The 26310-nt window shown below is 64.4% G+C and overlaps 3 protein-coding genes across 10 annotated transcripts in view; 2 read left to right on the forward strand and 1 right to left on the reverse strand.

Moving 5' to 3' along the window:
- Window positions 1–1493: 1493 nt before the first annotated feature.
- PYGL (glycogen phosphorylase L) lies at window positions 1494–14420 on the forward strand. 2 transcript variants are annotated; one of them, XM_035551149.2, is made up of 21 exons: window positions 1494–1752; window positions 2729–3036; window positions 5053–5154; window positions 6343–6421; window positions 6604–6707; window positions 7910–8041; window positions 8402–8513; window positions 8593–8675; window positions 9185–9328; window positions 9476–9568; window positions 10067–10213; window positions 10869–11032; window positions 11135–11249; window positions 11380–11481; window positions 11553–11700; window positions 11817–11875; window positions 12036–12177; window positions 12337–12544; window positions 12622–12756; window positions 13164–13230; window positions 13496–14420. In XM_035551149.2, exons 2-21 carry the CDS (start codon window positions 2794–2796, stop codon window positions 13688–13690), a joined length of 2574 nt encoding a protein of 857 aa, XP_035407042.1. In that variant the 5' UTR covers window positions 1494–1752; window positions 2729–2793; the 3' UTR covers window positions 13691–14420. The 2 variants fall into 2 exon arrangements, with proteins under 2 accessions (XP_035407042.1, XP_035407043.1); XM_035551150.2 differs by lacking the exon at window positions 1494–1752 and having other exon boundaries at window positions 2621–3036.
- Window positions 14248–18885, reverse strand: ABHD12B (abhydrolase domain containing 12B). The gene is made up of 13 exons (XM_035551151.2): window positions 18725–18885; window positions 17647–17774; window positions 17112–17214; window positions 16902–17021; window positions 16433–16463; window positions 16300–16345; window positions 16086–16215; window positions 15973–16013; window positions 15722–15801; window positions 15550–15632; window positions 14968–15046; window positions 14721–14845; window positions 14248–14380 (listed from the first exon to the last, which is right to left on the reverse strand). Exons 1-13 carry the CDS (start codon window positions 18832–18834, stop codon window positions 14359–14361), a joined length of 1098 nt encoding a protein of 365 aa, XP_035407044.1. The 5' UTR covers window positions 18835–18885; the 3' UTR covers window positions 14248–14358.
- A 3447-nt stretch (window positions 18886–22332) lies between these two features.
- NIN (ninein) overlaps window positions 22333–26310 on the forward strand; it is a 61502-nt gene continuing 57524 nt past the window's right edge. For 3 of the 7 annotated variants that reach the window (XM_035551262.2, XM_050710972.1, XM_050710973.1), the window contains exon 1: window positions 22333–22433. The gene's annotated coding sequence lies outside the window, so the exon portion shown is untranslated. Of the gene's footprint in view, window positions 22434–22940; window positions 23134–26310 lie in introns of those variants that run through there. The other 4 variants (XM_050710974.1, XM_050710975.1, XM_035551263.2 and 1 more) reach the window with 2 other exon arrangements.

Here is a 26310-nt window from a genome sequence, read left to right on the forward strand (position 1 = left end):
CTTGTCCCCACGCTTTGCTTTTCCGTCCTTTCGCCGTCTCCCCAACGCGGCCCGCGGGGCTGGAGGAGGTGCCGGTTTCGCTGCCCGGCGTTTGCCGAGCCGTGGCAAGCCGCGGTTCATCGCCCCGGGGCTCGGGGCTGCAGGAGGAGCGGTCCAGCAGAAGGACTGTACATAGGTCATTCCCCTCCAGGACGGTCCTGTTCGTTCCCTCGTTGCTCTAGGATTAAACTGACCTAATTTATTGAAGGGGTGCTATCTCGTTCATTCCCACCGACGGGTTTCTCAGCTGCAGGAGAGCCGTGTTGCGGGACAACGCCGAGCAGCTCTTTGGTTAATTCCTGACGAGCCCCCGTGGCCGGGTCACGGGGCCCATTTCTCAGCCGTTCCCCCCATTCTTTAGGATGTTCACGGTGCTTCTTAGACTCCTAGTGGTTGTAAGACGTCGTCCCCACTGTACCGCGATGATAGCTGCCTCCAGCTGCTGTACTACCGAGAAGTGTCATGTTTGCTGTTCTAATAAAGGACTTTTATGAGAGAAGGGCAGAGCTTCCCGGAGCATCTCTGCGCCGCCGCAGCCCCCCCCTGCGTCCATCTCGCCCCCCCACCATGGGTCACCGCAGCGGCACCACGCACCCCTGCGGCCCCCAGCCCTCAACAACACCGTGCCAAATCCGAAAGGATCTGAAGGGCCAGCCGTCCCCAAATGTCCTTCCCCAAGCCTTTCCCTCTCCAAGCACACCCATTATGAGTTACTTTGGAAACGCCAGCACCACCCCGGTGAAGGAGGGCCGGCACCCAGCGGGACAGAGGATTACCGGGGCTGGGTGCGGGTGGCTGCTCGGGGTGGTCCCTGCAGCCAGACCCTGCTTGGTTGCCAAATTTTAGCAAGGACGGGTGGAGAAGAGAGAAAATAACCTAGAAATAAAGTGATTTCAAGAAATTCAAGTGGGAGCCCAGCGCCCTGTTGCAGTGCTGGCAACATTAAAATCCCTTGAGGGGCTTTTATGGAATAAAAATGCTAAGGGATGGTGGTGCTGGGGCTGTTTCTGAAGTCGAGACCCCGTCTCAGCAGCCTGAGAGGGGTTTGCTGCTGGGGTATCTGTGTCTGCTCTGAGTTTTGTAAGAGGGCCACAGGGAGGTTTTCACTGTTACGGCCTCTGAGCTCATCGTGGGCTGGAGTCCAGGGCTAAGGAATCGCTGCTGCCTTGCATTACTGCCTCAGGACGATGCTCATCCCTTCCAGACGGGCAACGTGCCCAGGACACCGCAGATGCAGGAACCTCTGTCCCCGGTGCAGCACGTAGCCCAGCCGGTAATTTGGGGTGGGGGAGCCCCTGAGGGGCCGGGGGCAGCACCCAAGGGCGAGGGCAGAGCCTCCTGCGGGACCAGCACCAGCTGCACAGCACCACGAGCCTTTTCCAGGCACCCAAATTCACCATCCCCAAGCTTCCACCCAATAATCCTTTAATTTATCCTGTAAAAAATCAGGAGGATCGGTCGCCTTCCCTCTTTCCCACGCCGCACGTGTTCCCAAACAGCAGCGGGTTTGGCTTTTCTCTCCCTTCTGCCGTGCCTGGGCAGGGAAAAACGCCCGGAAAGCCTGCGCAGAGCTGGCTGGAGGAAGAGGAAGAGGAAGAGGAGTTGCGTTGCTCGCCGATAGCCGGGCTCTGGCCCTCCGGAAGAAGCGCGGGCAGGAGCCGGTGCAGGGCAGAACCCGGCAGCGGGACGCGGAGACGGGACCCGGCCCGGGAGGTGCTGAGGGGGGCTGAGGGGGGCCCGGAGCTGAGCAGGGGGGTCCTGGGGGAGTGGGGAGGGGAGAGGGGAAAAGGGAGGGGGAGCGGGGAAAAGGGAGGAGGGGAAGGGGAAAAGGGGAAGGGGAGAAGAGAAGGGGGTGCAGGGGAAGGGGGTGCAGGGCAAGGGGAGAAAAAGGGGTGCAGGGGAAGGGGGGTGCAGGGGAAGGGGGAGAAGGGAAAGGGGAGCAGAGGAGGGGGTGCAGGGGAAGGGGAGCAGGTGAAGGGGTGCAGGGGAAGGGGTGAAGAGGAAGGGGTACAGGGGAAGGGGGTGCAGGTGAAGGGGTGCAGGGGAAGTGGGTGCAGGGGAAGGGGAGCAGGGGAAGGGAAGAAGGGAAAGGGGGAGCAGGGGAAGGTGGAGAAGAGGAAGGGGAGAAAGGCAAGGGGTGCAGGGGAAGTGGGTGCAGGGGACGGGGAGAAGGGGAAGGGGAGAAGGGGAAAGCGTGCAGGGGAAGGGGGGAAAGGACGGGGCGAAGGGGAAGGGGGTGCAGGGGAAGGGGGTGCAGGGGAAGGGGAGCAGGGAAAGGGGAGAAGGGAAAGGGGAGAAGGGAAGGGAACGGGGAAAGCGTGCAGGGGAAGGGGAGAAGGAGAGAAGGGGAAGGGGGAGCAGGGGAAGGGAAGATGGGACAGGGGTGCAGTGGAGGGGGGATGTAGGGGAAGGGGGCTGCGGGCAGGGGGGCTCGGGCAGCGCCCAGACCGTGCTGGCAGCGCGGCGCTTCCCCTTTGGGACCGGAGGCGGTGCTTCCCCCCCCCCCTTCCCCGGTTCCTCCCCCGGCCGCCCGGTGCCGCCCCCCCCACCCCTCCCACCCTCCCCGCGGGGCCCCGTGGCCGCGGCGCCCGCCCCACGCGTGGGCGGCCCCGGGGCGGTGCCGGCGGAGCGCGGTGGGTGCCCGCTGCCAGCCCCGTCCCTGCGTGTGTGTCCCTGTGTGTCCCCGTAGTGTCCCCCCGTGGTGTCCCCCCGCGGTGTCCCCCCGCGGTGTCCCCCCGCGGTGTCCCCGCAGCGATGTCGCGGCCGCTGTCGGACCAGGAGCGGCGGAAGCAGATCAGCATCCGCGGCATCGTGGGCGCCGAGAACGTGGCCGAGCTGAAGAGGGGCTTCAACCGGCACCTCCACTTCACCCTGGTCAAGGACCGCAACGTCGCCACCCCCCGCGACTACTTCTTCGCCCTGGCGCACACGGTGCGCGACCACCTGGTGGGGCGCTGGATCCGCACCCAGCAGCACTACTACGAGCGGGACCCCAAGGTGGGTGGGGGGGCACCCGGCCCCCGGAGGAACCTCGGCAGCCCCCCCGGGAGTGGTGGGCAGCTCCGGGCTTGGAGGGTTGGAGCCCCCTCGGCACCCCTTGGCCCCCTTTGGCACCCCTTGGTACCTCTCGGCACCCCTTGGTACCCCTCAGCACTCTGGCACCCCTTGGCACCCTTCAGCACCCCTCGGCACCTCTTGGCACCCCTTAGCACTCCTCGGCACCCCTCAGCACCCCTTGGTACCCCTCAGCATTCCTTGGCACCCCTCAGCACCCTCCGGCACCCCTCAGCACCCCCTGGCATCCCTCGGCACCCCCTGGTACCCCTCAGCACCCCCTGACACCCCTCACACCCTTTGGCACCTTTCAGCACCCCTCAGCACCCTTTGGCACCCTTCAGCACCTATTGGCACCTCTTGGCACCCCTCGGCACCCCCTGGCACCCCTTAGCACTCCTCAGCACCCCTTGGCGCCCTTTAGCACTCTGGCACCCCTCAGAACCCCTTGGTACCCTTCAGCACCCCTGGCACCCCTCGGCACCCCCTGACACCCCTCGCACCCTTCAGCACCTCTCAGCACCTCTTGGCACCTCTCAGCACCCCTTGGCACTCCTTGTCACTCCTCGGCACCTCTTGGCACCCCTTAGCACTCCTCAGCACCCCTTGGCACCCTTTAGCACTCTGGCACCCCTCAGCACCCCTTGGTACCCTTCAGCACCCCTTGGTACCCCTCAACACTCCTTGGCACCCCCTGGCACTCCTCAGCACCCCTCGGCACCCCCTGGAACCCCTCAGCACCCCTCGGCACCCCCTGGCACGCCTCAGCACCCCTCGGCACACTTTGGCACCCCTCGGCCCCCCCGGCCCCGCACAGCTCCCCGCCGTCCCCGAGCAGGCGCCGCCGTCCCTTTGCTTTGCAAAACAAACAGCGCGGCTGGGCCGCAGCGCGGGGCGCAGCATGGGAACGGCGTGGGAGCCGCCTGCCAAAAGCACAGCGAAGCCTTCTAGGGTGAATTAGCTGCAGAGAGAAAAGAGCCCGAAACAGGCCACGGGCAGACCTCGGCTGGCACGGGCGCCGTGGCGGGGCCGAGCCCGAGCGATGCGGCGGGTGCGGGAGTTGCTGCGCCGCCGGTGTGCGCCGAGCACGGGGCTCTGCCTGCTGAGGGATTAAGCCCTAATCCCTTCCTGACACCTGCCTGGCCCTGTCGGCTCCGATTTATTCCCGTGCCCCCCTCGCTGGCGCCGCACCGGCCGGTGGGAGCTGGCACCCCCTCCCCGCGGGGTGAAAAAGCCTGCTCGAGGGATCGGCCGCCCCCGGCACCGCCGGCACCGGCCCAGCCAGCGCCCGAGGAGGTCCCGGGGAAACCTGCGGAGTCAGCGGCCTCCTCCAGCCCCAATCCTGCCCTAAAACCCGCCGGTGCTGACACCAGGGCTCGGCTTGGGGCGGCTTACACAAGCCTCCGCGTTAGCGGCCACGTGCCCGGCGGGGTCTGCGGCACCGCAGCCATCCCCAAACCCCCCTGGGGCTGCAGGGCCCGAGGAGGCCGGGTGCCCCCCCGGCACCAGTTCTGGTTTTCTGGCTTGCTTTTGCAGCTCGGGGTGACATTAGGAAACGGCTCCTCTTTAAAGTTTAACTTTGTACCGCAGTGCCCTCGAGGTGACCATCCCGGAGCTGTCGCCGCTCTCGGGCAAACAAAGCGGCGCTGTCCTCCTCCCAGCCCGCAAAACAACAGCGGGGCCGGGCCAGCGTGGGGTGGGAGGGCAGGGATGGGGCTGGGGGTTCACTGGTGGGCTCCTTCTGCCAGCTGCAGGGACGTGCGAGGTGATTTCTGAGGCAAAATGGGAGGACAGGCCCTGCAGGGGAGCCGCAGCCCTAAAATTCCCCTTGCAAGCCGCACTGCGAGTCGGGTTTTTTCGTCTTCCAAGTCAGATAACAGCGGGTGGGAGCTGCGGGGGGGGTTGGCTGAGCTGCCTCCAGCCCTGCCAGCACTGACCGTGGGCTGTTTCCTCTCGCAGAGGATTTATTACCTCTCCCTGGAGTTCTACATGGGGCGCACGCTGCAGAACACCATGATCAACCTGGGGCTGCAGAACGCCTGCGACGAGGCCGTCTACCAGGTGAGCACCGGGCGGCCTGGCCACGCATCTTGGCTTGGGGTGAAGACCCTGCAGCCCCACAGATGATGCCTCTGCAGGTAAACGCTGCCCGGGAGCAGAAGCCAGGGCATACCCTGGAAACACCTCAGGCCGCATCCAGCACCAGCAGCAAAGGGGCACGGGCACCTTCGGGGGCTGCTCAGCCCGCACTGCCAAGTGCCAGCGGGACGGGGAGTCGAGCTCCTGCTATCAGCTGCCTCCCAGGTGGCACACACGAGGCCGTTGCTCGCTGTAACCTGTGGCAGAGGGTTTAAAACCTTGTCCTCCCTAAACCGGTGGCACTGGCACGCCGGTGCCACTCATCACTGCGTGGCGCTCGGGCTGGTGAAGGTTTTTTTCCACCCTGCCCTGTGCTCGTGCCCCGCCTGACAAACACCATCGTGCACGGCTGGAGCAGTTGCACAACAGCAGGAACAGGTTTCAAACAAATATGTTCAAAGGGAGAGCAGCTTATTTTTAGGGCTTTTTATTTTTTTTAACCTGTTAACCTTGCAGTGAGGGCAACAGCCCAGCCAGGGGCAGGTTTGTAAAGGAAGAGATTGGGATGTTACGTAGCAGTTGTGTAGCTGTGCTACAAACCCAAATGCTAAACATTTCTAAAATAAAATGCTTGGCATAATGGGAATCACTTAAAACATTTCTGTAGGTGTTCAGGGCTTTCAGTGCAATTCGGTGCTGAGAAACACCAGCGAGGGGCTGGTGCTGCTGGGCTTTCCTGTAGCCGACCGGTTTGGGAGAAGCTGGCAGACCCGTTCTGTTTGGCGAGGTGGGAAGGGGTGGCTCAGCCTGCTTTATTTCCTGCTGAGCTGCCCGAGGAGTTTTGCATAGGCAAAACCTCTTCCTCGATGGTGTTGCGGGCTGGAAACTTGGCATTTGCTTGCGCAGGTGCTGTGGCCGCGTCTCTGCACGTCTCTGTTGCAGGAGCATGAGTCGGGGGGCAGCCCGGGTGCCTGCCCCAGAGCTGGGGGTCCTGGGGGCCTCTCACCCCGGTGCTTGTCCACGCGAGGGGAAGGACGTGGGTGTCCCTTGTAGAGGCTGGTGGAGTGGCCCGAACACCAGGGAGGGTCCCTGCCCTGCATTGGGCAGCACCCAGGGGTGCGGGGTGGGCTCTCAGACAGCCCCCAGCCTGTCACCTCCCCTTGTCTCTAGCTGGGGCTGGACATAGAAGAGCTGGAGGAGATTGAGGAGGATGCCGGTCTCGGCAACGGCGGCCTCGGCCGGCTTGCAGGTGAGGAACCCCCAAAAAGATCTTGTCCCCTGGGTGGCAGCGCACAGCCGGCATCAGCTGCGGGGTGGCACCCGCGCCCCGGGGGTTCCCTGCTCCAGGCACGAGCCAGGCTGCCGACCTGTGCTCCCCTGGGGGAAGGAGCCGGTGTTCTCCTTGCTCCATGCGTTCCCTGTCGTTGGCAGCCTGCTTCCTCGACTCGATGGCGACGCTGGGGCTGGCAGCCTACGGCTACGGCATCCGCTACGAGTACGGCATCTTCAACCAGAAGATCCGGGACGGCTGGCAGGTACGACGGGGGCGCGCGGCCCTCGCCTGCCCCCTGGCACAGCCAAAGCCCTGAGCCCTGCCTGCCCCTCAAGCCAGGGCTGCTGGAGCCAGAGCTGGTGCTGTCGTGTTTAAAGCTCTCCTCGGGTGGTCTTCTGGCTCCGGGGACACCTTACAGTGCCTCAAGGGGCTGCGGGACAGCTGGTGAGGGAGTCTGTGTCAGGGGGTGTGGTGGTAGGACAAGGGGTGATGGTTTTTAACTAAAAGAGGGAAGGTTTAGGTTAGATATGAGGAACAAATTCTTTACTCTCAGGGCGGTGAGGCCCTGGCGCAGGCTGCCCCGAGGAGCTGTGGCTGCCCCATCCCTGGGGGTGCCCCAGACCAGGCTGGATGGGGCTGGGGGCAGCCTGGGAGGGGTCCCTGCCCATGGCAGGGGGCTGTAAGGCCCCTTCCAACCCAAACCATCCTGTATTCCATGATTCCATTTTCAAGAGCAAGTGACACTTCTTAAACCAGTACAAGCACGTAGCCCCCGGCTCACCGCCCCCGTTAGCTGCCTGGTGCGGAGGGCAGCAGAGCCGCCTTGCAGCACACTGCTAATTAGCAGAAAGCTGCAAGTCATCGGCCTGACTTGCTTTCCTTCCGTGTCCGTCTTGCACCGAAATCCCTCCTCCCGGGGCTGTGCGGATGCCGTGAGTCACGGCCCTGCCGGGAGCGGGGAACATTTTGGGAGGAGCAGAGGGGTCGCTGCTCCTGCCCTGGCCCTGAGCTCTGTGTGCCAGGCGAGGCTGAGACGTCTCCTCCAGGCAGGGAAGGGGTGGTTTGATGGAGACGGGGAGGCCAGGCAGGCCGGAGCCGCTCGCCCAGCGGACAGATGAAGAGCAGGGCGATGTCTCGGGCTGCCATCCCAGCACGGCTCATCCCCTGCGGCCCTTATGCAACGCCCGTCTCCCGCAGCCCTCCTTTGGCAGTGTCAAAGGTGACGGCTAATCTGGACAGGGACAAACCCGCTTCATTAAACCCGGCAGAGGCTTAGCCTCCGATTACAAGGCCCTCCAATTACAAGACCCAGAGGAATCGGTGCTTTAGGCCGCACGGAGCTGGCCGCGGCCCCTTTGCCACCACCGGGTGCCGGCGGCAGGGCTCGTCGCCATTTCGGGTGGCCCTGTCAGGGCTCGTCCCCAGCTCTGGTGGCCCCGTCACCACCGCTGCTCCCTCGGGCAGGTGGAGGAGGCCGACGACTGGCTGCGGCACGGCAACCCCTGGGAGAAGGCCCGGCCTGAGTACATGCTGCCCGTGCACTTCTACGGCCGCGTGGAGCACTCCGGCACTGGCGCTAAGTGGGTTGACACCCAGGTATGGGTCACAGCCTGGTGGCTTGTCCCCTGGTTGGTGGGTCTGTCCCCAAAACCATGGGTTGTCCCATGCCCTAAAGCACCTCCAGCAGGGCTCGGTGCAGTGCACGGCCTGACCTGACAGCTGAAATCGGGCTTCTCCTGGCCCTCACAAGCACCTCTCCATCTCTGGGGGGCTTCTGGCAAACCACAGCCAGGGGAGCTGGGGTGTCCCCGGGGTGGGACCGTGCATGCAGCCCCACAAGGGCTGTAAGGGTGGGTGCAACCCCAAGATCCCTCCCTGGGGCTTGTTTGGGATGGGAGGGCTCTGTCAGGACATGGGGACACCGGCCATGGTCTGTGCAGCTTGCCAATGCCCTAGGTGGTGCTGGCGCTGCCCTACGACACCCCGGTGCCCGGGTACATGAACAACACCGTCAACACCATGCGGCTGTGGTCGGCTCGGGCGCCCAACGACTTCAACCTGCGGGACTGTAAGTGGGGGCCGGCGGGGGCCGAGCGGGACAGGGCGCAGCGGGGTCACCCCCACCCTGTCCCTCTGCTCCCCCGCAGTCAACGTCGGGGACTACATCCAGGCAGTGCTGGACAGAAACCTGGCTGAGAACATCTCCCGCGTCCTCTACCCCAATGACAACGTAAGTTGGGAACTGGGGGCATTTTAAAGATGGCTGGAGAGTGTGTGTTGTGCTGCAGAGGGGCCTTGGGGTGGGCTGCAAACCTCCAGGTGCCCTTGGCCAGGGATCGCTGCGGCAGAGATGAGCCCATGCCTGGGCACAGCAAGGAGAGGAGCACGTCCTGCTGAATAAGTATTCCTCAAATCTCAAAATATAAAACTGGGGCAAACTCCAGCATGGCTGAACACTGCTGGGACCTGGGTGGCATTTCCCTGCCACTCGGTGCTGGCCCGCGACTGGAGGCGATGCCTCGAGCTGCTCTTGCCACCCTAACCCCATTGCTAGGGGCGTTCTTCCCGCATGGCTGCTCTGCCGTGCACAGGGACACAACACGATGTGACACGACGTGACATGATGCGATGTGACACGAGCCCTTCCCTGGGTGCGGCGGCAGCCGTGCACAGTAGCGTGTTCGGGGGCACGGCGCAATCCCGCCGGCCCCAGCAGCACCCCGCTCCTCTCGCTGGCAGTTCTTCGAGGGCAAGGAGCTGCGGCTGAAGCAGGAGTACTTTGTCGTGGCCGCCACCCTCCAGGACATCATACGCCGCTTCAAAGCCTCCAAATTCGGGAGCACAGACAGCGTCCGAACCGTGTTTGAAACCTTCCCCGACCAGGTACGGGTTGGGGTTGCTCCAGTGCATGCCTCCCAGCTCAATTTGCCACCCCCCTGCTCTGTGCCCGGCTCTGGGCAGGTTTTGTGGGCTCCACAGGGTGCCCGCGTGCCACCCGTGTGTCCCCCAGGTGCCACCCTCTCCCTGCAGGTCGCCATCCAGCTGAACGACACGCACCCTGCCATGGCCATCCCCGAGCTGATGAGGATTTTTGTGGACATCGAGAAGCTGCCCTGGAGCAAGGTTGGGAGCAGCAGCATGGCTTTCCCTGCACCGGGTGGCAAAGCACACCCCCTTCCCCATGTACTGGGACGGTTCCCCCACTAGCACCATTAATTAACCACCACACAGGAGTGGGAAGGATCCGGCCAGCGGCTCCCACACCGCACAGGAGCTCAGGCAGGCGCCGGGGCCGGCAGCATTGCACTGCCGGTGGCTTGGGAGCAGCCGGGTGCCAGCACCCACGGGCACCCCCCTTCAGCCCGCCCGCCCAGTGGAACCAGTTCTGTGGCACCTGGAGCACTGGGGTTGGGTCTCACCCGTTGCATTGAAGTCTTCCCTTTCCCATCTTCCCCATCCCCTGCTCCTCTTGCTGGAGAGGGACGAGCCTGGCCCCGCTGCCCACCCCTGTGGCGCTGGGGGCCGTGGGTTGTGGAGGAGCCACGGGTGGGAGGGCCACGGGTGGGTGCTTGCACCCCGCCGGGTGCTCAGGGCTTGCCCACGCTGCGCTGCCGCCCGCAGGCCTGGGACATCACCAAGCGGACGTTCGCCTACACGAACCACACGGTGCTCCCCGAGGCCCTGGAGCGTTGGCCGGTGGACCTGGTGGAGAAGCTGCTCCCGAGACACCTGCAGATCATCTACGAGATCAACCAGAGGCACCTGGACGTGAGTGCGCCCCGGGGCTGGGTGGTACACGGTGCGCCCCGTGCCTGGGTCAGGTTCTGGGTGGTTCTGGCACTCATTTTTGGCACAGGAACCCGGTGAGGTGAGGCAAGGCCCCTCCTGCCAGCCTCGGGCTCCCCAGAGGGGCTGGGGGCTCCTCGGGGACATCTCCAGCAGCCGCCTGGCCATGGGGCTGGGCACCCTGCTGGGGCTGGGGGGCACATGGGCACCCAGAGGTGCTGCCAACCCCAGCCACCCCGTGACTTTATTGCCATCCTGCACTCAGTGGCTGCTTTAAAGGCCTCACCCAGTGCCCCAGGGCCTTTCCTGGTGGCATTTCTTTGTTCCTTAACCACTAAATTCGTCTCGGGGAAGGATGAGGATGGGGGTATGGCGGAGCTGGTGGCTTGGCCTCCTGTGCTGCAGTTGAGCTGGAACAGCCCTACAGGTGCCCCCCAGCCCTCCTCTGTGGGGCCAGAGGGGTCTGCATGTCCAGAGACACCCGCTGGTGTCACAGGAGGCAGAAGGGCAGCAGACGAGGTGGTTCACCTGGAGTAAAAGCCATCACCCTGGAGGCATCAAATGCATGGGGACACCGCGTGGCCCATCGTGTGGGACGTCCCCATGGCACTGCTCACCCCCCTGCCTCCACCCGCAGCACATCGCTTCCCTCTTCCCCACCGACATGGACCGGCTGCGGCGGATGTCCCTGATAGAGGAGGGAGGCACCAAGAGGATCAACATGGCTCATCTCTGCATCGTCGGCTCCCACGCCGTCAACGGCGTGGCCAAGATCCACTCCGAGATAGTCAGGACTGAAGTGTAAGGGTGGGGGGGGAGGCACTGGGGATCCCTCTTAGCTCACAAAGGCTGTGGTGGGGCTGAGGGGGCAAGCCTGAAGCTGCTCCCCCCTCGCCCTTGCAGCTTCAAGGACTTTGCGGAGCTGGAGCCCGAGAAGTTCCAGAACAAGACCAACGGCATCACCCCGCGGCGCTGGCTCCTGCTCTGCAACCCGGGGCTGGCAGAGCTCATCGCGGAGGTAACCGAGGGGGCTCCCCGTGCCCCACGCCGCACCCAGGGGTGCTGCTGCCAGCCCCAGCCCCGTCCGTCTGGCTGCTCGCCCTCTGTCGGCATCTCGCCCGAGTTCTTCGCCTGTGCTCCTCCTGCAGAAAATCGGGGAGGACTACGTGCGGGACCTGAGCCAGCTGGCGAAGCTGCACGAGTTTGTGGACGACGACCTCTTCATCCGCGAGGTTGCCAAAGTGAAGCAGGTGAGGGGCGCGGGCACGGGGGGCGTGGATGTGGGGGGCCCGGGGCTGACACCCTCCCTGCCCTCGGCCAGGAGAACAAGGTGAAGTTCGCGCTGTACCTGGAGAAGGAGTACAAGGTGAAGATCAACCCGTCGTCCATGTTCGACGTGCACGTGAAGAGGATCCACGAGTACAAGCGGCAGCTGATGAACTGCCTGCACATCATCACCATGTACAACCGTAAGCCACCGCGCACCCAGCAGGGACCCACGGCATGCCCAGGGGTGCACGAGTATCTCTGGCCCCCGGGGCGGCAGCTGGCACAGAGGTGACACCGGTGCTGCCCTCTCCTCCAGGCATCAAGAGGGATCCTGTGAAGCTGTTTGTTCCTAGGACGGTGATCATAGGAGGCAAGGTAATTTGGGTTTGGGGGAAGCCCTTGGAAACGCCCTAAGGGATTTGGGTGCAGACGTCGTCCTCAGTGGGTCCCCACCTCCTTGGGCACGTGGGAGCTGGGTGCTCCTCGCCTGCCCCACGTGCTGGCCCTCCAGGCTCACCCACGGCTCTTCTCCTAGGCTGCCCCGGGCTACCACATGGCTAAGATGATCATCAAGCTCATTAACGCCGTGGCTCAGGTGGTGAACAACGACCCCGTTGTGGGGAGCAAGCTGAAGGTCATCTTCCTGGAGAACTACAGGGTCTCCCTGGCGGAGAAAGGTAGTCCCTGTGGGGTGCCGGGGGGGAGAGGGCATCACCCCTATGGCTGCTATCCAGCCCACGGCTCCATCGCCACAAGGAAGCATCTCTAACATCCTTCAGCACGATGCAAGCACAGGGTTGGTCACCACAAGTGGCTGTGTGTCTTCTTGTTGGCAGTGATCCCTGCGACCGACCTGTCGGAGCAGATCTCCACGGCGGGCACCGAGGCGTCGGGCACCGGGAACATGAAATTCATGCTGAACGGCGCTCTGACCATCGGCACCATGGATGGAGCCAACGTGGAAATGGCCGAGGAGGCCGGCGAGGAAAACCTGTTCATCTTCGGCATGAGGGTGGAGGACGTCGCGGAGCTGGACAAGGAAGGGTGAGGACGGGGGATGCGGTGGGGAACGCTGCGGGCAGCCCGAGCACCCCCGGCTCATGCCAGCCCTGCCCCGCCAGGTACGACGCCCAGCAGTACTACGACCGGCTCCCCGAGCTGAAGCAAGCTGTTGACCAGATCAAGAGCGGCTTCTTCTCCTCAAACGAGCCCGACCTCTTCAAAGACGTGGTCAACATGCTCTTCCACCACGACCGGTGAGGCTCGCGGCTGGGATGCCACCCGTCCCCAGGGCTGGGTCTCCCCACCAAACACCATGTACCCGTGCAGAGCAGCCATTGCCCCAGCCACCCACCCAGTTCCTGGCCCTGGTGCTGAGCGCTTCATGTTCCCCTGGCACAAAATGCTCCCTATGGGTAGCACTTGACGTGTGCTGCCTTAAAGCCTGGGTGCATTGGGGCTAGGCTGCGTTTGGGTGATGACAGATGTATCTCGAAGGCTTTCCTAGCGGGCTCTGATCCAAAGGGGACTGCGGAGGCTTAATTCACCCAAAGCAGCTGTTTGACGCCTCGCTGTGGCCCTGGCAGCCAGAGCTGCCCCCAAAGACTTGCTCCCACCCGCACATTCCTCTTCTCCCTAACTCCCCCTTCCTTTGCTGCTGCAGGTTCAAAGTCTTTGCGGATTACAAGGCTTATGTCAAGTGCCAGGAGAAAGTCAGCGAGCTGTACCTGGTGAGTGCCAGCTGGGGAACCAGCTCGGGGCTGGCCCTGCGCAGGGCCCAGCAACCGGAGCCAAATTTCTCGGTGCCACCCTATGCACGGTTCGGTCTGGTCGCTCTCCCTGCATCCCCAGGGGCTAACGGAGCCCCGCACACCTCATCCCATCCCTGGGAAGGGGTCTGGCACGGGGTGCCCCCCCCCCGCAGCTGGGTGTTGGGGACAGGCTCTGAGGCCAGGTCCCCGCGGGTGCCACCTCCATCCCCGTGCCTCTTCGCAGAACTCCAAGGCGTGGACCAAGATGGTGATCAGGAACATCGCGGCGGCGGGCAAGTTCTCCAGCGACCGCACCATCAAGGAGTACGCCCGGGACATCTGGCAGGTGGAGCCGTCCGACCTGAAGATCCCCCCGCCCAACGAGCCGCGGGAGGTGGCCGAGGACAGGACCCCCAATGGGACGGCAGCGCGGGCATAGCGGGGGGGGGGGGGGGCGAAGGATGCTGCAGCCTGCGCTGTGACGCAGCCGCCCCGCTGCTGCTGCTGCTGCTGGAGGGGGAGTTTTATAGCGAAAAGCCAAACTGTTCTGACCTGTTGCTTGCGGTAGGTACTAAAAATAAAAGTGCCAAGCAGAGCCGGAGGGGTGTTTACTGGAACCTGAGACGAGGGACTGGGCCTGCTTACAGCAAAGCTAAAGCCAAAAGCGGGTGTGCAGGGGCTGTGCGTGGCACGGGGTGGGGGGCACAGCTGGGCCCTCGCGATGCCAAAGCAGGGTTTGGGTTTTGGGATGCAGCTCTTGCTGGTCGCAAGGCATCAGCTCCAGGGAGGTGAGGAGGCAAAGAGTGTTTGCAATGCACTCCCTGCACCCTCACCGTCCTGCAGCAACCCGCACCCTGCCCTGTGCAGCGCCCCCGGTCCCCGCTTGCTCTGTCCTGTCCCTGTAGCAGCTATGTCATGGCACTGTCTCCATCCCCAGCAGCAATATCTCCATCCCCCGAGCAACCTGCAGCATCCTCAAGTCAGCGGGAGCACTAGAAAGTTTCTCAGTAGAGTTTATTACGTACAGAAGTACGGTCAGTGCTGTGACGGGTTCCTGGTGCGGGGCGTGGGGGGAGTGCTCACGGGTGCTGTACGCAGCGGCTGGCGTCACTTCATGTTCAAGAAGTCTCTGCAACGAGACGCAATAAACCTCGCACTGTGTCACTGACCCTCCTGGGCTGCTTGAGAGCATCATTTCTTATCCCTGGGCGTGGGTCTGGGCTGTGCTTTGAGCAAAGCTGCGTCTCCGTGCCGTCCCTGTGCCACCTCCCTGTGCCACCGGGCTGACGATGGGCTCGGGGGGCCGTGAGGAGCAATTGGGGCTTGAAAAATAAATGCCAGAAAACCCCATGGGGGACGGGCAGGAGCATGGGGAAGGGACCTGCGTGGTTGCTGCAGGGGAAGATGCACCCCGGGAGGAAGAGGCGAGGCTCGTTCTGCGCCCCACATTTCCACGGAGCAGCACTTACTTGACCAGGGCAGGCAGCTCGGGGTTGGACGAGATGTAGTCATGGCCCAGGCCCAGCTCTTTGGGAAAGGTGATGAACTTCACCTTGCTCTTGTCCTTGTAGGCGCCGCGTGCGGTCTCGAAGAGCTGGGTGGGAGCAGGGTTAGGGGCGTGCAGGGCCCCTCCTCGGGTCGGTGACCACCAGCGGGGTCCCAAACCCTCTCCCTCCCCGGCAGCCCCTGGACCACCTGCAGCCCCCTGGTGCCCACCTTGCGTCCCAGGTGCACGGGCAGCACGGCATCGTCCTCTGCGTGCAGGATGAGGAGCGGGCAGGCCAGCACCTTCACGCTGTGGGCAGCAGGCACAGTGCTGGGGTCAGTCCAGAGCCTCCCCTGCCCCACCGAGCCCCCCCCGATGACCTTCACCCCAAATCCAGCCCTTTAGTGTCCAGGGGAGCTGACTGAGCTCTGCAGCGTGATGCACAAGCTGCTCCCCTCAAGACCTTAATAACCTTAAACACCATTCGGGGGTGCTCTGACTGCAAAAGCACCCCCAAACCAGGCAGTTTTTTGCAAAGGTGCCCACGAACGCCGAGGCAGGAGGACCCCACACCGCGGCGCGCGTGACGCCGTGTGGGTGGGATGCGAGCACGTCGCGCTCAACAGAGGAACAAAAATAAAAGGCCATCAGATGGTCACGGGGCCCGGTAGTAATGTCGATTTCTGACCTTACACAAATAAAAGGCACTTCTGAGGCATGAGTAAGCTGAGCAAACACAGCGCATGCTGCAGTGGCGGCATGGCGTGAGGTGCCCGTCCCAGCACCCTCGCCCCGTCCCGCCGGGCACTCACTTCTCATCGTTGCGGAAGAACATGTTGGCCAGAGCTATGGAGTCCAAGATGAGGTACTCGAAACCCGGGAACTGCCGGTAAATCTGCCCGGGAGAGAGCAGGATGCTTGCTGAGTCACTACCGGGGGGGGGGGACAGCGGGGACAGCCACCGCGCAGGGCCGCCGGGCTCACCGTGGTGATGGGGACGTGGGCGGCCGCCTCGCGGATGCTGTTGTAGGGCGACTCCAGCACGACGGCGTCAACCTGGACCCCTGAGAGCAGCACGGGGTGGGAGTCAGCCAGGGGGGGCATTGCGGGGGGTGGTTGGGGTCAAGGAGGATGGGGACAGCGGCTTGTCCCCACCCGATGCTCAAGCAGAGCGATGGGGACCCCCACAATCTGGCGAGCGGCACGCAGCCAACCCAGCCCATGCTGGAGGTTACCTCGCTCCTCCTGCAGTTTTCTGGCCGCGTTCGTTGCAATCCTACAAGAAAGGAGGTGAGGGTGAGGGGGGGGGGGCACCCACGGCGCACCCCTCACCCAGCCCCGCACCTACCCGGTCCCCAAGGAGTGTCCCCAGAAGATGACGCTGCTGTTCCCACTCCGCGCTTTGACCCAGTCGTAGAGCGCCAGGACGTCCGTGGTGAAGCCGCTCTCCGTGGGGTACCCGCTGGAGTCCCCGTAACCTGCGGGGAACACGTCTGGGTGTCACGGCCCGGAGGGGACAGTCCCCAGGGCATCGCTCAGCGAGGGGCAGGGGGCGGCCGTACCTCTGTAGTCGAGAGCCACGATGTGGAAGTCGGCGGCCCCCATCAGCTGGCGGAGGGGTGGCACAGAGTTACGTCCCCACCTCGTGTCCCCGGAGCCAGCGCGAGCCGAACGCCCGTCCCGGTCCCCACTTACCTTCATGAACTGGACCCGGTGGCTCGCAGCCCTGATGGGGAAAGCGAGGATAAAGCTCGGTGCGTGCAGGGGGTACCTGGCTTCCCCCGCTCTGCCAGGACACAGCCAGCTTGGGGACACCGTCCCCACCAGGGCCGGGTCACACGAGGGACAGCTGTGCACCCATGGGAGCTAAAGGGGACCCCAGAGCACCCAGATCCCGTCCCCTGGGAGCAAAGGGGTCCCCCAAAGCACCTAGATCCCATCCTCTGGGAGCAAAGGGGACCCAAGAGCACCCAGATCCTGTCCCCTGGGAGCTAAAGGGGACCCCAGAGCACCCAGATCCTGTCCCCTGGGACAGCATCACTAGGACATGTGCGAGGTCTCATCGGGTTCAGCACTCAAACGCGGGTCCCCGAGCCTGTACACCCCCCGCGGGAAGGGCAGCTGCCACCCACCCGAGGTGTCACCGCGGCCCTCGGGTACTCGCCTGGTGCCCCCATTGCCGTGCAGGTAGATGATGACGGGGTGAGCGTCGCCCAGCGCCTCCTCGTACCAGCTCTGCTCCTGGCCCCGCGCCTCGGCCCCTCTGCTGCCCGGCACCGTGTGCCTGCGGGGACGGACGGGGGTCGTGGTCCTCCACGGGAGGAGGACGAGGAGGAGGAGGAGGAAGAGGAGGAGGATGCCCAGCCCTGCTCACCAGATGCCGACGGAGACGCCGGGCTCGGTGGCGAGGCGCAGGCTGACCGTGTTGTTCAGCAGCAGCGCCGGCTGCCGCAGGTCCGCGAAGAAGGGGAAGGCCACTGGGGGAGACAGGGGGGGCATCACGGCGGGGCGGCCGGGCAGCACCCGGGAACCCCCCAACCCATCCACTTTCGTGCATCTCCCACTGCCACGTGGTGCTGTTTAATTCAATAATTCACCCCAAAGCCCGAGGACGTGTCACCGCCACCACCACACGAGGACAGCCCTCGGCCACCTCCTGCCACCGGGACGCTTCATCCCACGGATGTTCCGCGTGCCCACGTGTGTCGCAACTTCGGGCAGCAAATAGGGTCAGCGCCAGCGCCTTACTGAGGCTTGCAAAACACGGCGTGCCACGGGGAAAGCTGCATCTGCAGCTGGGGGCTGGCCCCGTGCCATCGGAGTGGACCCACCCCGGCCCTCCTACCCCACAGCAGCACCCCAAAAGCTTGTGCTCGCCCAAGTTGAGCTCTCCCCGCCGGGGCACTCACGGAAGTTGAGGAAGATGAATTTGGTGAGGATGGCGGGGAAGAGGCGGATGAGGAAGGGCACGGAGACGTAGATGAGGAGCAGCTCCAGCAGGAGGGTGCGCAGCCGGGGGCACCAGCCCAGCCAGCCCCTGCAAGGCGACACAGCCCCGTGAGCACATCCCCAACCACCCCAAGGGTTTGGGGCACACCACAGCTGTCCTTTGCCCCCCGTGTGGCTGATTTAGGGCTGAGCCCCCCCTAACTTTTGGCTTTTGGGGATGGAGCCAAGCCCTCGGATCACCCCTCCGTGATTCAGTGCCGCGAGAGGCCGCCGCCACCCGGGGCCTCCACGGCCTCCCACGGGGCCATGAGTGGGCAGGAAGGGCAGGGCACGTGCCCGGCAAGCAAAACCGGCAACCGGGAGTCACCGATACGCGGCAACGCCCGGAGCCCAGGCAGGTGAGACCCACTCGTGGAGGCGTCCCGGAGCCACGGGAGCCTGCGCAATCCCCCCGGAGCCGAGGAAGGGAGTTGGGAAAGAGTTCGGGGAGCCCCCAGCGCTGCGGAGAAGCAGAGCAAAGGGCACCTGAGCGATGCCTGGCAATGGGATCAGCATGGCTGTGCCCACCTCTGGTTGTGTCCTCGTCCTGCTCGGGTGCCACGGGACACGGCCGTGCCCCCGCAGCCGGCCCCGGCTGCGGCAGCTCAGGACGAGCACCCAAGGGAGAGGAAAGGCCAAAACATGCAGCTGGCTGGCATCGCACCCTCCTGGGCCCTGCGATGGGGAAACCAGCCCGGGCACGGCGGGCTTGTAGGGCAGGGGTTGCGACCGGCAGCCAAGCGGAGCTCGGGCCCCGCCGGCACCACCGGAGCACAGCGGGCAGCGCCGCAGGAATGGGCTGCAAAGGGCAAGGGCAGCTCGGCACCGCCCCGGGCACGGCACCCTCACCGGGACGGCGCAGGATGGGACCGGCCGGAGGCAACGGGGTTGGTGAAGGGCACCTCGAAACCCCGCTGCCCGCCCCGGTGCCACCCCGAGCACCCACAGCCGCCCAGGACACGGCCGGGAAACGGCTCCGGTACCGGGGCCGGTACTCACCGGGAGGGCTGGGGCTGGGGCCTTGCCGAGCTCCCGCCCGCCGCCGCCTGGGCACCGCCGCTGTCGCCGTCGCCCTGCCCCGGAGCCTCCGCACCGCCGCGCCGCCGCATCGCGCCCGCAGCCTGCCCGCCGCGCCACCGGGACCACGCCCACCGCCGGGGCCACGCCCACCGCCGGGGCCACGCCCACCGCCGGGGCCACGCCCACCACCGGGGCACGCCCACCCCCGGACACGCCCACCCCCGGACACGCCCACCCCTGGACCGCGCCCACCGCTATGGGCACGCCCACGCCACGCCCACCCCCCGCCCCAGCATTCATGCTCCTCCCTGTGGTCACGCCCCTTTGCTTTGCCACGCCCAGCCCGCTGCTCGCCCCCGCGCTCAGGCCACGCCCCCCTCCCCCGGTTGGCCCCGCCCATAGGGCACGCCCGCCTATGGTCCCGCCCACCCGGGGGAGGTGGGAGGGGGCGGGGCGGGGCGGCCGGGGGGGGGGTGGAGCTCCCAGGGTTAAAGGGGTATGAATAAAAATAAAAATGGAAATGAAAAATAGAAAAATAAAATAAAACAAAACAAAACAAAACAAAACAAAATAAAATAAAATAAAATGAAATATAAAATAAGAAATACTAAAACTAAAAGCATATAAAAATACAAATAAAAAATAAAAATAATTAAATAATTAAATAAAACAAAAAATAAAAAAAATGAAACAAAATACGAATGTAAAATAAAAAAACGCCCGCGGCAGCTGCCTCTCGGTCCCAGCAGGAGGGGCTGAGCCGTGCTTCCCGTCCCCGTTGAGCTGCCGGTGCCACACACAGCCTGGCCCCTGGCCCCCTGGCCCCCTGGCCCCTTGTCCCCCTGTCCCCCTGCCCTCCTGTCCCCAATATCCCCCTGTCCCTGTGTCCCCCTGTCCCCATATCCTCCTGTCCCCATATCCTCCTGTCCCCCTGTCCCCCTGCCCCTTTGTCCCTGTGTCCCCCTGTCCCCGTGTCCCCATATCCCCGTGTCCCCATATCCCCCTGTCCCTGTCCCCATATCCCCCTGTCCCCATATCCCCCTGTCCCCCTTTCCCCATATCCCCCTGTCCCTGTCCCCATATCCCCCTGTCCCCATATCCCCCTGTCCCCATATCCCCCTGTCCCCCTTTCCCCATATCCCCCTGTCCCCCTGTCCCCATATCCCCCATCCCCATATCCCCATATCCCCCTGTCCCCATATCCCTGTGTCTCCCCGTCCCCATATCCCCATATCCCCCTGACCCCATATCCCCAGTATCCCTGTCCCCATGTCCCCACATCCCCCCGTCCCCGTGTCCCCCTGTCCCCCAGCAGCCCGCCCTGTGCCGGAGCCCTGGGGGTGGCGGCAGCGGCGGGGCGCGGATCCCCGCGGGGGCTGTGCCCCAGCTGCGCGCCGCAAACCAAGGCCCGGGGGGAGGGCTCCTTGCGTGGCCCCCTTCTCTCCCGCCCCAGCTGCCGGCGCTGAGCTTCCTAGCGGCTTTCTGCTGACGATTTGGGGGGCTCCCACCTAAGGAACCCCACAACCCCAGCTCCACAACCTCAGCCCCACTGCCCCAGCCCCACAGCCCCAGCCCCATATCCCCAGCCCCACAGCCCCAGCCCCACAGCCCCAGCCCCATATCCCCAGCCCCACAGCCCCAGCCCCACAGCCCCAGCCCCACAACCCCTTCCCCACCGAGCAGCCCGCAGCGAGCCGTTGGGCGAGGGGAACAGCAAACGCGGTGCCACCCGGCCACGCGTCCGGGCCAGGAGGGCCCCGTGGCCCCTTTTTGGGGTCACCGCGGCCCTGGGCGCGCACACACGCGAGGCTTAAGCCCCCGTTTTCGGGTGGCAGCCGCCAAGCACGGCCGTGGGAGGCAGCTTGGGCTCAGCGGGCCTGGTTTTCCCCCAATTCCTGCTTTCTTTTCCTGTGCCAGGCGTGACGGCGCCGGCGAGCGGAGGTTTCCTTCCTCCGAGCTCGCTCTGCGAAGCGCCGGTGGCGGATGCGACGCTCGGCTGCAGCTGCTCGCTGGGGGTGGGGGGGGGATCCCGAAATAGGCTGGCGGGGCTCCGCAAACACGCTTTCCTCCCACGGGAAGAGGGGGAGAGAAAATATCAGGATGCCTTTGCAAACAGCCGGTCCTGAAAACGAGTCCGGAATTCTCCCCGCTCACCCCGCAGCGACGCGCCCCGGCACCGCCGAGGCCACCCGGGCTGGCTGGGGACACGGGGACACGGCGCCGGCTGCTGTCCCCACCGCTGGGCACACGCGAGCACGCGCTGAGCGCCTTTGTTTGGTGGCAGCCGTGTTTTTTCGGGGCTGTTGGGTGGATTAGCGAGGCAGCGGCAAGGAGGAGGGTGCGGGGGATAAGGTCCTGGCACTAGCGGGGCTAGCAGCAAAACAAAGCACCAGATGGTTTCGGCTTCGCATAATGGAAGTGCTTGGACCGGGGATGAAAAAGCAAACGTGGAAAAAGAAAAGAAAAGAAAAGAAAAGAAAAGAAAAGAAAAGAAAAGAAAAGAAAAGAAAAGAAAAGAAAAGAAAAGAAAAGAAAAGAGAAGAGAAGAGAAGAGAAGAGAAGAGAAGAGAAGAGAAGAGAAGAGAAGAGAAGAGAAGGAAGAAAAGCCCCAGCAAGTGTCAGAGCAGCAGAAAGCCGCAGAGAAAAATGGCAATGTTGTTTTACAACCCCCCGAGCCCTCCCCCAGCACAAAGCCCTCTCTGCTAACATCTGTCCGGCAAACCCCTCGCGGAGGCCCCGTTCCCGTTCAAGCCCCCTCTCCTCGTCCCGACGATGCGGGGACGCGCCCCGCGGCCGGGGTCCGGCTCCCATCCACCACGTCCCACCGCGGTGGCACTGCCGCAGAAGGCCGTGACGTTCGGCACGGGTGCACGGGGAGCGGGGCTGCTCCGGGTGCCACCACACGGTTTATTGGGGTGTCCAGGTCCCGTGCCACGTCCCCTGTGTCCCCACGGCCGTGGGGTGGCACGGCAGGCCGGCCCAGCTCTCCTACGGGACCCCGTGGCTCTCCAGCGGGGTTCCCCACCGAAGCGAGGCTTCGTGCACCCCTGCCTCTGGCCACGAGGTTTTTGTTTCCCACCCTCTTAAAACATTTTGAACCCTCGGACCAATTTCAGGTTCATCTTAAAAAAAAAAAAAAAAAAAGAAAGAAAGAGAGAAAAGTGCCCAAGGACCAGCGCGGCCCTCGAGTTTTAGCAGAGAGGCGAATCAGTTTGCGTGCCGCAGCGGGTTGCAGGGTTGCACAACCCCTTACTAGCCGTCAGAGAAGCCACAACCGCAGCCGGGTTCCCTGTGCTGAGCTGGCGAGGGGGGGAGCTGAGAGGGTCCCCAGCCCCTAGTGGGGACCCTTTTTGGGGCTGTTCTGCGGGGGGGGGGGGGGGGGGGGGGGGGGGGCCGGGTGTCACCCGCGGGGACGCACGGACGGGCGGGGGGGGGCGGGGGGGGGGAGCCGGGTTGCGCGAGGGCTGGGGGGCGACGGGATGTCGCGATACCGGCTGTCGCGATACCGGGGCGGGGGCGGCGCCCGGGGGGGGCGGCTCCCGGCGCACAAAGGGCCGGCGGCCTCCCCGCGCCCCCGGGGCCGCCCCCGCGCCTCGGCCCAATAAACGCGGCCGCATTTGAACCGGGCGCCTCCCCCGGCAGCCGCGCTCCTGCCCCGCACCGCTCCCCGCACCGGCAGCAGCGCCGGGTGAGCTGGGGCCGGGGGGGGGGGGATCCCGGTACGGGGTGGGGGGCACCCCAATATTGGGGGGGGTGATGGGGAGGGGGACCCCAGCACTGGGGGATGGTGGGGGTGGGGGTGATGGGGAGGGGGACCCCAACACTGGGGGGTGATGGGGATGGTGGGGGTGATGGGGAGGGGGACCCCAACGCTGGGGGATGGTGGGGGTGATGGGGAGGGGGCACCCCAGCACCGACGTGGTCCCGGGGCGCAGCCCACCCTTTCCCGGTGGGGTGCTGGGGGGGGCCGGGATGTGCCAAAAGCCCCCGCCGGCCCCGGCAGCCCCTTGGTGAGGGTGGTCGCGCTCCAGGCAGGTGAGCGGCACCGGGGTTGGGGTGCCCCCGTTCAGCCGCGACCCCCGGGTGCTTCGCCCTTCGTGTCCCCCCCCCCCCCCGGGGGGCCACCCCTAATACCGGAGGTGCTGCGAGTCGTACCCCCCCCCCCCCCCCCAGGCCCTCCCGTTCCGGGGAGGCGGCGCCGGGCCGGCTCTGCCCCGGCTGTGAAAGCTGCAGGAGGCTGCCGGGGGAGGAACTGGAGGCAGCGGGGTGGGGGGGGGGTTGTTTTGTCGCCGCCGAAGCCCCCCCACCGCTGCAGCAGCAGCAGCCGGTCCCCGGTAGGAAGCCATGGGCACGGCGGCTCCGGCGCATCCCGGGAGGTGGGCGGCACGGTAAGGATTGGGGGGGGGGGGGAGCTGGGGGCAGCCCCAAACCGGATTTTTTTTTTTTTTAGGGTCAGCCGCAGGAGCTGGGGTCCGAGGCGCTTTTTTTTTTTTTTAATTTAATTTTATTTATTTATTATTATTATTTTTTTCCGTGCGCCCTGCTTGGCGCAGCCGCACCCGTCCTTGCGCATCGCCTCCAGCCCCGGTGCCGCAGGGATGAGGGCGCTCGGCGCCGTGCCTGAGGGCGGGGGGAGCCGTGATTCAGCCCTTGGGGGGGGGGGGGGGGGGCTCTGGGGGCCGGCAGCAGCTCGCTTGGCATCCCCCAAAATCACCGCCTGTCGGGTGCGCACCGCGGGTCCCACCGCGCCGGGGGCTCCCCGAGGGGCTGCGGCACAAACCCGGCCAGATGGGTGCTTTGTTTTTTGTTTTTTTTTTTTTTTGTTGTTGTTATTTTTTGTTTTTTTTTTTTTTTTTTTGCTTGGCGGCGTGCAGGCTGCTGGCTGAAAGGGCCCATTGCGATGCAAATAGCGAGGTGGCGTGAATATTCCGAAGCTCCTTACATAAATTTCTGGCGCTTAACGTGCTGCCACTCCGCCGCTCTCATCTGGGGAGCGGCGAGGCTGGTTAACAGGATCCCCTTTCCCCGCCGGCTTTGGGGGGGGGTTTGCTGTGGTTTTGGGGGGGGGGTGGAAGGTGGCATTGAGGTGCGAAGCAGCCCAGTGCCAGGCTGCGGAAATTATTGCGGTGCTCAATGGGGAGGAGGAACGGCCAGCTGGACGGCTGACTTTGGTGGTGACCCCTGAAGAGCCGGGCGTGCTGCGAGGTGATTTACGGACCCGAAGTGATTTACTGACGCTTGGCGGCTTCGCTGCCCTCTTGCTGTTTTCCTTCCCCTTGCCTTCTCGCCATTGTGCGACCTGCCACGGAGCCACAGCTCCCCGAGAGGGGACGGCACGCGGCGGGGTGGGACCTGGCGCGGGTTTAGCTCAGACGTCTCCCTGGAGCAGGCGTCGGGGTCTGCGGTGTGAGCGGTGAATCACGACAGCTTGGCCACAGCTGCGGTGGGCGAGACGGATCATCAGGGAAAGGAGACCATAAGTTGGGACAACCCCAGCTCCGGCCTCTCAGCTCCAGGACCCTATTTCAGTGCCTGCTGGGCATCTTGTAACAAAACCCATCAGCGTCCGGGTCCAGGCCTTTCTTGGCAGCTGTGTTCCCATCACCCTGGGCCTCAAAGCACAGAGGGAAGGTGCTGTTAACCTGCCCGGGTTCCTCAGCACGGGGAGACAATGGTCACGTCCTGGAGCTGCTGTCGTGTTTTGGACGTGGCCATGAGATGCAGCTCCAGTGGGCGGTCGCACGCTGCTAATTGTCAGCCCCTCGTTTGAGTTGAGACAACCAAGGGTAGCAGTGACAGCAGCACCCTTCTGTGCCTTGCAGGGGAACGGCCCCTGCCCGCTGGTGCAGGCACACAGACACCATCAGTGACGCAGCCCGAAATAGCTCCGTGAGCCTTGCGCCGAGCAAACGCGCCGTTGGGCTTGATGCACCCTTGCGTTGGCACAAAAAGGTGCTGTGCTCACTGTGCCGTCTTTACCCCACGGTGCAGGGATCGACTGGGCAGTGTGCGTCTTCTGTAGTTCGAGGCTAAAGCTTGGGGGTTGATGTTGATTCAGCATTTACTATGCTAAGCGGTAATTAGGATTTTTAGCCTGTACTATTTGAGTTAAATTTAGCCGAGAATGTACTTGTATCAGGCCTCTGCGTGGTGTGCTGTGAAGGTTATCTGGCTCTCTGGAGAGGCTGGATTTAAAGGAAGGAAAGAAATGCTGGTGAAACTTCCTCGTCCCGTTATCCCGAACGCTTTGCTGCCAAGGACTTGTTGTAGGCGGAACAGAAACTGAAGGAAAAGCGCGTTTTCCCTAAACCTGCACGGTTTCCTCAAGCTGGCCATTTGGGAGGGGGACTTCAAATGACCCACGAGGCTGAAGATAAATGCCAGCGGAGTGACCCCGGAGGGGCTGAGGGCCCCTCTCCCCCTCGGTGGGCTGGGGCAGCCTGGCCCAGCTGCCGCCGGTGCTCAGCGCCGCTATTATCCCGCCAGCCGCCCTCCTGCATCTCAGCTGCTGGCCCATCTGGAGCCGAGATGAAAGGCTGGGCTTTAATTCAGGCTTTGTGCTGCTGCTTCGTGCTCCCCCCCCCCCCCCGCCTCCTCCTTTCTCAGCCCTTCTCCTGCTGCCAGTCCCCCAGCCCGTGGGCTCGGGTGGGTTTGGGCGCCGCTGCCCTCGTTGTGCCCACGGCGGGGCGATGGCTGCAGCTCCCCGGTCTCCCGAGCTGGGCAAGTAGGAGGGTGTGGGTCGTTTGGTGGTGTTTTTCCCCCCCCCCCCCCCCCGAAGCGCTGCTGAATAATTCAGCTGGGAGTAGGCATCTTGGGTCACCTTGCGCAGCCGGCTGCCTAAGATGGAGGTTGTGCAGGATGCGTGCGGGATCGCCTGGCTGCCGGCTGCTCGCCGCCACTGACCGCAGGTAGGCGAGGGGCGGGGGGGGGGCCTCCTAGTCATTTTCTGGGCTTTTTATCCTGGAAAGACTAGAATATCCCTCTCTGGCTGCATGGGGACGGTGAGGTCTCTCCCCGGTTGTATTCAGAGCCCGGTGAGCTCTGGCTGTGCCTCGCCGTGGGGCTGTGCCCGTCGCTGCCAGGCTGCCCCAGACACCGTGCCCTCTCCGAAAACTCACCTGGGGTGTAGCACAGGTTTGTCCCCAAACAGGGACCGTGCACCCCATGCTCTTTGACCATTTTATTTTCCTCCCTGGTTTTATGGGCTCCCCACCCCTCTTCCCTGAGCATGCCTGGGCTCATCCAGGGTCAGTTTTTGGGGCTGCTGCGGCACCGAGTGAGGGGCTCGGCTGGTGACCCCAATACTGCGGCAGCACGGGTGCCCAGGGACATGCTGGGAGGTGGCATTTAGCTCTTTGCGCCACCTAACTGGGGGAACTGGTTTTGGCGGTGTGAAATTAGGGTCGGGAAAGGTCTCTGGGGGACAGGAGGTGGCTGAACCTGAAGGTAAGAGGCTAAAAAATGTCTGGGAAGCTCCACGGGCTGGAGCCAGCTCTTGTGCAGGCTCAGCTGTGAATTTTGGGGCTGTCAGGCAGGCGGCGATGCTGGGTGCGAGTGGGAGATGG

The sequence above is a fragment of the Cygnus atratus genome, chromosome 5, assembly GCF_013377495.2.
Source record: "Cygnus atratus isolate AKBS03 ecotype Queensland, Australia chromosome 5, CAtr_DNAZoo_HiC_assembly, whole genome shotgun sequence".
NCBI classification, from domain to species: domain Eukaryota; kingdom Metazoa; phylum Chordata; class Aves; order Anseriformes; family Anatidae; genus Cygnus; species Cygnus atratus.

Coding starts and splice junctions, on each gene's coding strand:
- PYGL (XM_035551149.2), top strand. CDS start 2,794: ATGTCGCGGCCGCTGTCGGACCAGGAGCGGCGGAAGCAGATCAGCATC. Junction 6,422..6,603: donor CGGCCTCGGCCGGCTTGCAG/GTGAGGAACCCC, acceptor TGTCGTTGGCAG/CCTGCTTCCTCGACTCGATG. Junction 12,178..12,336: donor GGTCTCCCTGGCGGAGAAAG/GTAGTCCCTGTG, acceptor TCTTGTTGGCAG/TGATCCCTGCGACCGACCTG.
- ABHD12B (XM_035551151.2), bottom strand. CDS start 18,834: ATGCGGCGGCGCGGCGGTGCGGAGGCTCCGGGGCAGGGCGACGGCGAC. Junction 16,014..16,085: donor GGACACTCCTTGGGGACCGG/GTAGGTGCGGGG, acceptor CCTTTCTTGTAG/GATTGCAACGAACGCGGCCA. Junction 15,802..15,972: donor AAAACTGCAGGAGGAGCGAG/GTAACCTCCAGC, acceptor TGCTGCTCTCAG/GGGTCCAGGTTGACGCCGTC.